The sequence below is a fragment of the Aegilops tauschii genome, chromosome 5 (assembly GCF_002575655.3).
Source record: "Aegilops tauschii subsp. strangulata cultivar AL8/78 chromosome 5, Aet v6.0, whole genome shotgun sequence".
NCBI lineage: Eukaryota > Viridiplantae > Streptophyta > Magnoliopsida > Poales > Poaceae > Aegilops > Aegilops tauschii.
In genome coordinates, this window is record NC_053039.3 from 84778436 (window position 1) to 84791228 (window position 12793).

The following is a 12793-nucleotide window of genomic DNA, read 5'->3' on the forward strand; positions in this document are numbered from 1 at the left end:
GTTGGCCTTTTTTCGGAGCTCCAAAACACACTTTTTGGCGGTCCAAAATTTACATCTCCGGTTTTGGACCGTCAAAATTTGGACCATCTATTGGAAATGCTCTAATAATAACTAAGAACACAAATTTTTCAAGACACTCCCTTTTACCTTCGGAGAGGCAAGAGGAGTGTTTGCTCAAAACTTTTGGTTGATCAATGGTAATATTTATGTATATAAATACGGTATAAGTATACAAGATTGAACATAAATATTGTTGACATATTTAATGCTCACTTCTTACATTTTCTTTACATATTATGCATGTTGGTTAATCACAGAATATAACATCATCAATTATCTCATAGTATCAATTTGGGACCATCTTAGAAGAGCTCAAGAATTTCACGGTAAACACTTGAAATCCAACATAAGGCACTAGTTCTGTCTGGACTACATGCGCCCCATTCCTGGAAGGTCTCGGTCATATGCCGAGACGGAATAAAGGGGTCGAAATGTTCAGGTTTCTGTTTATCGATCCACAGAATATACATCTTTTCTGGTCTGAATCACAGCCAGACATCAATCTTACAGATCTGCTGATGAGCAGGCCCTAAGCCCCAGCACAGCACCAGATACAAATGCTTCATACACTACAATATGATGCAAATCTGCCACACTCGTAGGCTTTAAAATTTGTCTAGTGCAGCTCTTCTCAGGCTTGCTCTCCATGCATCCCAAAAGACCCTGCATGGAGGATTCAGGTCCACACACTATGGAATCGGTCTTTTCGCCACACCTCCTTCGCATGGTGGGTTGCCCTTTTCATCAGGAGGACCCAACAGGAATGAGCTTGACGACGACGGCGATCGGCATTCCGACGAGGCCCAGGAGCACGCTGGCAAGCCACTGGAGGCTGGTGAGAGGCGTCGTGTTGGCAAACTCGCCGAGGAACTGGACCATGATGAACTGGAAGACGACCGTGCTGCTGAGGACACACATGAAGACATAGTTCTTCAGCATGCCCTTGAGCACATTGAGCTTCTCCATCTCCCTCGAACTTATCTCATTGAACACCTGAGATAGCACACGCAAATCTAGTGAGAGTCCAAGTTCCCCGTTAAGAATAATGTGCAGTCTTATTTCAGAACTTTGGCACAACAGGTCTGCATGTCGAACTATGCACCTTTTTTTTTGCGGGTGAAAAATGTATTACTCAACTCTCTACCAGCTGTGTTTATTTACCTAACTATCAGAGCATTATTGCGTTATTATTTTTTAAGTTCGCGGCCTAGGGGTTCTTGAAACCATCAAAAATCGCCTTGCCTTCTGTAGGTTATCACCAAGGTCCTGGTAAACACATCACCAGTGGAAAAGAGGGGATTTACAACAGTAGACATACCTGGCAGAAGACGAATGAGTTGAAAATAATTGTATTCAGCACTATATCAGCATCAGAGCCTCCAAGCCCAAAAAAGGTTTTTCCTTGCGTCTGGAGATACCACATAACAACAAATTGGTATAGAGATTGCCCAAAAATGTTCCTCCACATTACATTTGTGATGAACTTCCCTGTTCTTCCTACTGGCTCTCTCTTCATCAAGTCATCATTGGGTGGTTCGGTGGCTAATGCAAGTGCGCCAAGTGTGTCCATAATCATGTTGACCCAAAGAAGTTGAACAGCTGTCAGTGGCGCATTTCCTATCATTGCAAGTGCAAATTATCAATAGGAGGGTATGTCATAGAAAGTAATAAGAATCATCAAGACTAGGAGGTATACCTGTAAAACAAGCTGAGGAGAAGTTAACTAGTAAAGCGACAACATTAACAGTTAACTGAAACTGCACAAATTTCTGAATGTTGACGTAAACAGAGCGCCCCCATCTGGCAACAGTTACAATTGTAGAGAAATTGTCGTCCAGAATGATGACATCGGCACTCTCTTTCGCCACCTGAATAAGAGTGCATTAGGCTAGTGAATAACATGAGTGAAAAATTAAGAATACCAGAATACAATGTGAACTTTGCAATATTCAGGTCCTGAAAGGCTGAATAAATTTGCATAACTCCATTAAAACAATACGGTATGATACACCTTATAGTAGATTAGGCTTGGTCTCTTTAATGATCAAGCATTCTCACCTCAGTCCCGGCAATGCCCATTGCAAGTCCAATATCTGCTTCATGCAGGGCAGGAGCATCATTTGTGCCGTCACCAGTAACAGCAACAACTTCATTGAATGTTGTGCGCAAATGCTTTACAAGTGTATGCTTATCCAGCGGTGATGATCGGGCCATTACCTTCAATACACGGAATTACGAGATGAGACTTGCATATAGATGGTAAGCACTATTAGGAGGTAAGCACTATTAGAAGTCAACAGGATATTATAAACACATCAAACCTGAATTTTTGGAACAAGCACAAGGAGTTCCTCAAGAGTTTTCTCCCTGAAATCCGGTCCCTCGATAGCCAGGCCATCTTCAGTGAGTATACCGCATTCACGGGCAATCGCCTTTGCTGTATTTATGTTGTCACCTGTGACCATTCTCACCGTAACTCCAGCAGAGCGGCAAATTGCAACAGACTCTCTCACACCTGGGCGAACAGGATCTTTAATACCTACGATAGCAATGCATGTGTACCCTTGCTGTGGTAATTGCTCTTCAATGGAAAAGCCTTCTTCCATTTCCCTGTAAGCAAGGCACAATGTCCTAAGAGCTTCATGAGCAAAACCATCAATAATACCATTGAGCTTGCCAGCAGTTGCTTTATCAAGAGGGGTAACAGCACCTGTCTCATCTATGAACTTATCACATGCAGCCAAGACTATTTCTGAAGCACCTTTACAATGTGCACGGTATCCTCCGTCAGCAAGCTCAAGAAGGACACACATCCTCTTTTTTGTCGAATTGAAAGGCTCCACTTTCGCAATCTTAGTTTCAGCACGCTTCGCCTTAAAGTTTCCACCTATTGACATTGCAAACTCCAATATGGCTGTCTCTGTTGGGGTACCAAGGATCTGGTGTTTCCCATCTTGGTTAATAACAACCTCACCACCTGTATTGTTAAATATAGACTCGAGAAGAGTTCTGACAACATTTTCTGGAAGTTCTGAACACAACTTAGACGCATTCTGAGGACTGTTAACCTCTCTGATATTTCCACAAATGCAGGTCTTGACAACAGTCATATGATTAGTTGTTAGTGTCCCTGTCTTATCACTGCAGATGGTAGTAGCTGAGCCCATAGTTTCACATGCAGCTAAGTTGCGAACCAGTGCCTTGTCATTCATCATTTTCTTCATTGCAAATGCCAGACTCAGTGTGACTGCCAAGGGCAATCCCTCAGGAACAGCAACCACAACAATGGTAACTGCAATAGCAAAATGCTCCAACATTGCCAGTGCATCATCCCCTGACCAGCTTAAGAGCAGACCATCGTGATACTTTTTGCTGATTAACCCTTGAGACAAGACGATGAAAGTTATGACAGCGAAAAATAGTCCGATCTGACCAATGATAGTTGCCACTCCATTAAGTTTGACCTGCAGCGGGGTTTCATCGTCCCCGCCTTCGCTGAGAGTAGCCATTAGTTTTCCCCACTGGGTTCGCATACCAACTGTTGTAACAAGCATCTTGCAGGACCCATCCTGGACCTTGGTACCCGACAAAAGAAAAGGGTTCTCTTCATTTACAACAACAGGTTCACTCTCACCAGTTAGGCTGGACTCATTAATCAACAAAGAAAACCCAGAAATGAAGAGCCCATCAGCAGGAACCTGATCACCAATTGCCAGATTGACGACATCTCCAGGAAGAAGATCATATATCGATATTCTTTGCCTGAAACCTTTCCTTGTAACTTGCACTTGAATTTTTCTTTTCTCCTTGTCCAGGTCCTTGAATTGCAGCGACTGCCGATAGTCACTTGTCGCGGTAACAAAAACGACCAAGAGGATACTTGCAACAATTCCTAGACCATCATGAGCACCTTTTGGCCATCCTTCCATCGTAATGCCAACAACTAACGAGACAAAGGCGCAAATAGCAAGTATTATAAGAGTGGTATCTTGAAGAGCTTCCCACACAAACACCCAGAAACTGCGGGTCTCGCTTTCTGTGAATTTGTTTATTCCATATATGTCCTGCCTACGCTGCATGCTGTCCTCAGCTGTATCAAGCCCATCCGTCGGCGATGTTGCAAGCTTGGCTGCTATTCCGGCAACTCCGCCGTGGATGATCAACTTTTTACTGTCATGGCCCTCAACAATGGACCCCAGTTCATCAGCGCAAATCTGAAACCCTGCAGCCTTGACTTCTTCAGGGACAACATACTCACTTCGAAGTTTGAGGCCTGGGGGTATTTGTTTGTGAGTGGCATGGTTAGATACTAGTATATAGGAAATGTTCAAAACTACCAAGAAAACATGAAGCTGTGCAATCAATTATTACCATGTATAAACTGCAGTGCAGCTTTCGACACCAGCACGGCAACCCGCAGCTTCTCCTGTCACACATCAATAGCATGAACTTCAGTAACCTCATGAAATAAGAGCAGGAACTAATTATAAACCACTTAAGGATCGAATTTGGTACAGTGATTATTCCAGAATAGGATTTCTAACTAGCCAGTCCCAACACCCATTATGGCCGTGCACTAGGATAGCACTGTTGTACTAAAAACAGTGCAAAGAAGTCATATGCTGTCGTTGCAGCAAACTAGGCAGGTACTCCCAAATTGGCACTAGCTCCATTCCCCGATCTCAGAAGCAGATCACAAACGCCCCAAAATGCTCCAACAAAACACGGTAGAATTGGTTAATTCACTTGAGAACTCCACGAGGTGTGTAGCTAAACTAGCAGGTTACTGGGCTACAATCCTACCAACCCTCCTAAGCTAAGCTAAGCTAAGCGAGCAGCAGCACTCTGGGTGCTCGAAGCTAAATCTTGGTGGAGGATGCGGCCGGCCGGCGTGAATCCCTACGAGCTCCGGCCACGGCGGCCAAGCCGACCCAGCTCCAGCATCCAGATCCCAGAACCGCCGCAGATCCCGAACCCACCAGGTGAGGTCGCGCAGAGGATCAAATTAACTGCAGGGAACGGATGGCGGCAGCAGCAGAAGTCAGAACAGAGAGGAGGGAGGTACACACGTGGTTGGCGTGCTTGATGGCCTGCGCCTCGCCGCGCTTGTCGAGGTTGGCGGTGAAGCGGAAGCGGCGCTTGGGGTTCTTGACGACGCTGCAGAGCTTGCGCCAGCGCCGCAGCGCCTCCTCGGACGAGTTCTTGCCCTTGACACCCCCGAAGTTCTCCTCCAGGTAGCTCTCCATCCTCCCTCGACCGCCGCCGCCGCCGCTCCGGCGGACTCCTCGCTCCCTCGCTCGCTCGCTCGCTGGGCTCAAAAAATCCCTGCCCCGGCGCGCACGAGCCGGGATTGACGCGTTGGTTGGGTTTGTGGGGAGGATGGGGAGTGTGTGTGGGCGTGGCGACCTGACCCTGACCAATGAGATCGCGCGCTCGCTCGCGGAGTCGTTGGGTCAAACAAGTACCCCAAGTCACTGAGGCCGGAGCGCGCTCTGGCCTCCGGCCAAGTATAGTACGTACCGAGAGAAATCTTTTTCATTTTTTTGCGAGAAGAAAATATCTTCATTAATAACGTCACTAATGCGTTTCTTCTCCCGGCAACGTCACTAGTGCTGCCAATGTAACGGAGAGCCAAAACGAAGATTCAAGGAAGGTGCCTTTTAGAGGCGCCGGATACAGCGCGTATAAATTAATGCGCGTGTATAAATACTGTAGTCCCCGGAAAAAAATACTCTAGGGATAGAGATAGATACCCCGCAAAAAAAAGGGATACAGATAGATATACCCAGAGAGAGATGGCATGTATAGATTACATTGAAGAGGTATAAATGAGAGTATGAGACGACGACCCGCGCAGAAAAATCTCGTAGTAGTACGTAGAATGTGTTTGGCAGCATGAAAAAAGCGAAGGCAGCATAGCAACAGGAAGTATATTTTGCGCAGCAAGGGACGCGTGATGAGACAAAACGAAGCGAGAGATTCTTTTGTTCCGGAACAAAAATACAGAGGAGGAGCATAAACTGCTGCACACTTTACACGGCGTGGAACACGAACGCACTGACGGAATCGCAAGAATCACATGCTTAACCTCTGGGTCACTCAACTCACAAAAAAAAACACTCTGGGTCACTCCGCCTATCAGTCTCAACCAAAAAATAATACTCCCTCCGTCTCAAAATAAATGTCTTGAGCTTAGTACAATTTTGTACTAAAGTTAGTACAAACTTGAGATACTTATTTTGGGACAGAGGGAGTATGTCACTCCCCTATCGTATTAATTTTAGTTTATTTTTGAAAGGGGCGCTTATTGCTCGTTACTATGGCACACGAGAAACACCCTTTGGTGGAGTCGTCGGGCTGAATTCATTCACCGGCTCCATTCTCTGCGTTGAACTGATGTACGTACATGCTCACACTGGCGATCGATTAAGAAAACATGTCACTCATTACTCTCGAGCTCCTTTGCCCTCTTCCCCGTGTCTCATGTCTAACCTCTAACGATGACTAGCTAATCCACTCACTCACCCATGACAGGAGGTGCTTTATTTTCTCTTTTCGAGACTGTCTTGTATGTCTCGCCTCACGCGCTATCTGCACATGCCGGCCACGTGAGCCTCGCCACCAATCATTCACTCATTCATGCCAACTGCTAGGTGCCATGTTCTTGTACGCAGACAGATCTACTGCCAGTGTCAAAGACCATATTATAACCCCGTGGAAAATGAGACACGGTGAAGTAAAACAAAGGCACAACAAGTCAAGAAAACCAAGACACTAGTACCAGGTTTCACGGGCCAATTTAATCTAATCATACAGGAGCGAAACTCGTGCCGTGCCATGTTGAATTCCATGCTCCACAACAGTCAAATTCCGCAATACTCATACGCCAAAGCCCTCTGAAATTTGACAAGTCAGTCAGGTCTCCATCCACATCAGTTTTCCCATCTCTGCAAACTCCCCGCTAGTGCGATGCAGAAATCGCATTGGCAACTGACCTCAAAAAAACAACGGAAAAGAAAACGGAGATCTGGATCCAAGCTCAACATGGCCAGAATGTCACAACAATTGCATGTGTGGGCATTGCATACGCCCGTGCTGAGATAATACCAACGGCCATGGGCATATGCATCACAAAACCCACCCTCGCACGCCAGATCGCATCTCCAGTTCAATTGCAAAGCAGGTACTACATGCGTGAGAATATTCCACACGTATCACAAGAGTTTTAGCCCACACAAAACATCCTACAGCAGCTCTACAGTATGTATATGTCGCGCACACAGAAGAAACCGAGTCAGGTTTTAGTCAGAATCCGATGTTAGTCCGCCCTCGGGGTGAAACGCGCGGACCATCTTGGACAGGTGCTCGCTCATGTCCTCCATCTCCTCCCTCCCGAAGCCCCAGTCGCGGAGTATCTGGGTCCCCAGAGAGCCCCGGGCAACGCCGAACTTCTGGAGGCTCAGCGAGCGCCTCTCTATGAAGGGCAGGACCGCGTTGCTCGACCTTAGGCGTGCAGCCATCGGTATCGACTCGACATCGAGTGAACCCTTTGGCTGGGTTCCCTCTGCGTGGTTACTGAGGATCTCGCCGTGCTGGCCGATGTGGCTCCTGAAGATCGACGGGAACGGCAGGGGTATGGGGAGCGGGCAGGGTGATACTGACAGATGGGAGAACTTTGGTTTTGTAGCTCTGCCTTCATAAGCTGAGTACACGGAGTCCTTCACTTGTGATATTGATGCCCTATGCCCACCTGTATCAGCAAATCTACATGAAGTATTTGTAATTTCTACATGTAATAAATGTACAATTCAAGTATCAATGTAGCTAATAGCAAGTGACAACAGACAAAGAAAGAACTCAAGCAAAGCATGGCAGGCAGTGAGAATTAAATGGACTACTAGGCTTAATGATTCAACAATAACCTGCACGCAGAACTCCATGAACCACCAATGATTCAACAGAGTATGGGTCTTCTTCTTCGTCACTGATTTCAGGGGTCAGTGTGCGCAGGCTTTTCATGTTCCACAGATCATTTCCATCTAGCAATTAAGAGTATGCAGTTAGCAAGAAAGATTAAGTTGCCACCCATGTCGGACCAAACAGGGAACATACAATGTGTACCTTTCAAAGAAGGGGCAGGCATTGCTACGTCCAGAGCAGTAACCATGTTCTGCCTACCCTGATCAGATATTATGTGCACAAGTTCGCGCATATCAATATTACCAGATGAATGTGCTATGTTTGAAGCCGGCCCAGCGTTTTGTAGTCTAAACGGTACAGTTACTGAATGTATCGCTGCTGCAGAAATTGCACTGGAGTGGAATGGTTTTGCATCTTGTATAGAAAGGAAGGGTGACAGAGAACCTGATGAAATGAAATTAAATAAAAATTATTTCCTATGCTCATGAAATAATTCAATTTGGATAATGTGAAAAATAAATAAGTAGACATATGCTTAGTAATGTACGTGCTGAGTATTACCTCCATCCCAAAAAGTTTGTCTTAGATTAGTGTCTAGATAGATCTGTATCTAGACAAATCTAAGACAAGTAATTCGGGACGGAGGGAGTACTTTATAGTAGGAGGTGATGTTTGCTGAGTTGACCCATAAAATATACACAATACTTTGAAAGCTGAGTGAATGAGTTGATATTTCACAGCAAGTGTGATTTTTCTTAGGCTAACCGGCAGGTGTTCTGCCTTTTCATTAAGACAGTAAGTGTGATTAAGTGCAATGTTTTCAGCATAAGATCAAAATGCACAGGAAATTAAACAACAGTGATACCAAGCTACTGGAAAAAGTGTGATGCAATAAAAAAAATGGTGGCACAGAATATGTTCCTGCCTGTTTAGCAAATATATAAGAATTCACACATCTAATCGTACTAGAATAAAGCACAGAAACAAATGCGGCAGTCTGGATAAAAGCATACTTTGACTGAGAGAAGGCAGTCCTATTGGAACCATCAAACTGCAAAAGGATGAAAGCTTTGAAAGTGAAACAGCGTCATGCAAAGATCTTGTAATGGTATCCCTTTGATTTCTGGATGATCCATGAGTAACTGGATCCCTCACACAATAAAGCAATACAGGTGTGTTTGTGTAGTCATCAGCAATGTTTTCCAAATAAGTTGCAGCTATGCTGGAAAACCCTCCCGAATCGTCCACAATAAACTGGATACCCTGTAGTTAATTATGGATTAATGCAAGACCTCAAGAAAATGCATAAGGGGGAAATCATACAAAATCGTGCATTGCGCTAGTAAACATAAACCATAGTATAACTACAAATAGAGTATTCACTGATAGTTTATTGGGGAAAATATAGGACCTGAATGTGATCACATTCTTCAACAAAGAACCTTAGCTTCTCATTCATCTCCTCCATTAGAGACCATTCTGAAACTACCTCCCTTGCAGTTCCAAAGTTGTCAAACTTGTCAAAGTCTGTCCATGACCCATACATTTCATACAAGCTTTGAGGGTGATACTGAACCTTCGTATAATCAGTCCAAAAGTTGACATCCTTCTCTAAGCATTCAACTAAGTCCTTATCTTCCACACTTTTCTGAGAGTTGTTCCCACCATTGCTAGTGCTTGGGTTCGGCTCTTGTTCAGTTAAGCTTTGCAGAAACAAGTTCCGCCCATGAGGCTTTTCTACCGATCTTGTTACATTTCCAGACCTACAACATTTAGAATGGACTCATCAAGGTACTTTCTGAGCTTGATAAACTTTTCACAGATGGGTGCTCTCTAACTTGAGTTAATGATCGACAATATTAGCCTGCAATTAGCCACTAATAGCATGATTTGCACAAAAGCACAGTTATCAGCGGCTCATTCCTAGGCTGAATGTTACTCTATGAAAAGAGTATGCAGATACCATGCAGAAAATGTGAGAGCAGTTGGATAAGTGCATGCATCATCACAATCTCCAAAATAACCATATTATGAGGGTAAGAGGTTAAGTCTAATTCACTGCTCCTACAGGTTGCAAAAAATTAGTATCAAGCAAACATATATACAGTAGGTTATATCCTGATATAGTGATATGTTCTTGCTTTGGCAATTTAAATATGCTCCCTCAGTTTGTACAACAAGTCATGGATATCCAAAGTTACTTTCAGTTAGTCTGAATCTAGTGCATTTCTGGCCCAGTTGCACAAGCAATCCAAAACAACATTGACAAAACCCTCCTGTTTCTCTTTAGCTCATGACGTATAACAGACCACGAAAACAACCAACTATGCATGAGGGGCATAGTAGGCAAACGAGGCACGGACACAAATTCAGGATAAGTTAAGAGTGTCACTTGCCATGTAGTGACATTGAGCTGATCGGAGGCAGCGCTACTCAGGCTCGGAGCACCGGAGGAACTTAAAGAACCAAGAGACCCTGCAAATGGTATAATTATAACATCTAATGTACACAACCACAACAAAATAACAGGTAAGTTACACATTCCCACAAAGGCATCCTGATACCGAGCAGACTTAAAAGAGAGTAGCCAGCTTGTCACACATTGCTACAGTTGGGAGGGAATTCAGCACAATAGCGCATACAGAAAATAAGAGCACAAGTAAATTACCTCGAGAACCAACAGATACCAAACGGGGGCAGTAGGTGGAGACGCCCTGACGAAATTAAGCAGTGTGACTAAGACGATCCGATGGAGGTGATGCATGATTTAAGATAAGCTCTTGGCCTGGCTCTACCTGGAGCGTCTCGCCGGTGCGGTACAGGACGTCCATGTCGAGCGGCGCGGTCCTGAAGGCGGCGTCTGCGGCGGGGTCGTCGGCGAGCCCGAGGAGCTCATCCTGAAGAGCAAGCAAAGAGACGGGGATTGAGTGCTTGTCGTCACGAAGAAGGTAGGGTTTAGGGTGTCGCGGAGACGGTACCTGGAAGTTCCAGAAGTGGGAGCCGACGAAGTTGGCGAAGCCGCCGACCTGCACCGTCACGACCTCCCTCATCTCTCCCGTCGCCTCACGGGGACTGCGTGGCGGAGCAACCAGTTGCTGTCGCCGCAGCCGGAGAAGAAGAAGATGAAGAAGCGGCTCGCTCGCGCTGTAACGATTTTAGATGGTGGACTCGTTGGCGGCTGCGGCTACGGCAGTGAGCTCGTCGGCGGGGTGAGGCGGCGGAAGGGGGGGGGGGGGGGGGGGGGGGGGGGGGGGCGTGGACTGGTCGACGGGGAGCGCCACACGGTTCAGTCTGTTGTCAGGCTGAACATGGGCCGCGGGCTATACCATGGGCCTCCAGTCCACCACCAGCATCTCTCCCAAGTTCCTACTGCTTAATTTCGTGGAAAATCCTATTCGCCGCTTATTGCGGTAAAATGTCGAGGCGCCACACCCCCTCCCCCCCCCTCGACTCGAGTGGGCCGGCCTTTTTATTTCCTCTTCCCTATCCCCCTTCCTCCCCTGCCCCGACTCGTTCGTCGACAGACAAGCCAAGTTTCCCTTCCTCTCTCGCCTCGCTTGGATCCCCTTTTCCTTCGTTGGCGGCCGCTGCTACTTCTGCTTCCTCCGTCGGGATCCTACTCTGCAAGAGACAGCCGCTCTCATAAGCAGTCGGCGGGCCTCTCTACTCCCTATTCATCCGCGCCATCGCATCAGATCTGGCTGAGCTCGTCGCGTTGGATGTTTTTTTGCAGGTTTTCTGTGTCTCGTCGGCTAGGGTTCAGTCAAGCTCGGTGTCTGCTAGGGTTCCGTCAAGCTCAGCGTCGTCTAGGCCCCCATCAAGCTCGGCATCAACAAGGTAACGTGCCCAATTCCCCCCGTTGTGTTCCTTCCTCCCTGTGTGGTACCGCGTGATCTAGCCGTTTTTGTTCCATTTAGCGTTGGTCCAGTGTTGCTAGGGTTTTGTAGGGGGCTTTGGTCGTAGTGGTGGTGTTTTGGATGTTCTGGAGATTAGACAATGGGGTTGTGTTCAGAGATCTGGATTTAGGGTATGATTCAGCATGATGATGTTAGGGGGTTGTGTTCAAAGATTTGGATTCAGGGTATGATTTCAGCATGGTGTTGTTAGGGGGGTGTGTTCTGGCACTTGTCCTTGGGATTTTTTGTTTGTTTTGTTGATGATGATAGGTGGTTTGTGTAGCATGGTGCAGTAATTCTTCTGTGTGTTTTTCTGAATTTCGTAGTAGCATCATGGTTCTTTGTTGTTCATAGATGCATCCACAAAACCCTAGCCTAGCCTGGCCTGGTGAGTGGCAAAAGCGACTTTTGGGGTTCCGGTGCGTGGGGTGTGGGGAAAGGAAACGAACGCGAATGGTAGGAATAGGTGGAACCAACGATCAGTGGCTACTTTTATTATTGTTTGATCTGAAGTTATATGTCATTTTTTTGTTAATCTGATGCTTACTACAATGGCTACTTTTTATTGTGCCCTTTCTTTTTGCCTGAGAGTGATGTTATGAGGAATTGACTAAGGAATAGATAATAATATTAATGCATTCCCGGGGTAAGAGTGCTTGTTGTTTTCGAGGTTATTGAACTTGTGACATTTTTTTATACATTCATACCTGTTAATTCACTGTTTTATATTTGATTGGAGAATCACTCTTCTTTTCCGTTTTACAATAAACCATGAAATAAGATATGTTTTAACCACAATTTAAGAATAACTTTTGTGTGCTACCTTTTTTCACATATGCATGGTTCTCGTGCTAGTTTTGTTATTTTAGACGAGTGTTATTAGGTGATGTGATATTTATTCATATAGGATGTGATTG

At 45.7% G+C, this 12793-nt stretch overlaps 2 protein-coding genes across 2 annotated transcripts; both read right to left on the bottom strand.

Moving 5' to 3' along the window:
* Window positions 1–379: 379 nt before the first annotated feature.
* On the bottom strand, window positions 380–5549 carry LOC109736388 (calcium-transporting ATPase 10, plasma membrane-type). The gene is made up of 7 exons (XM_020295613.4): window positions 5130–5549; window positions 4432–4486; window positions 2382–4333; window positions 2119–2277; window positions 1757–1928; window positions 1379–1677; window positions 380–1053 (listed from the first exon to the last, which is right to left on the bottom strand). The coding sequence occupies exons 1-7, from the start codon at window positions 5304–5306 to the stop codon at window positions 805–807; spliced, it is 3063 nt and encodes a 1020-aa protein (XP_020151202.1). The 5' UTR covers window positions 5307–5549; the 3' UTR covers window positions 380–804.
* A 1635-nt stretch (window positions 5550–7184) lies between these two features.
* Window positions 7185–11279, bottom strand: LOC109736398 (uncharacterized). The gene is made up of 9 exons (XM_020295622.4): window positions 10959–11279; window positions 10776–10877; window positions 10649–10694; window positions 10377–10455; window positions 9392–9743; window positions 8994–9243; window positions 8182–8424; window positions 7983–8099; window positions 7185–7810 (listed from the first exon to the last, which is right to left on the bottom strand). Exons 1-9 carry the CDS (start codon window positions 11028–11030, stop codon window positions 7362–7364), a joined length of 1710 nt encoding a protein of 569 aa, XP_020151211.1. The 5' UTR covers window positions 11031–11279; the 3' UTR covers window positions 7185–7361.
* Between the last annotated feature and the right edge of the window lie 1514 nt (window positions 11280–12793).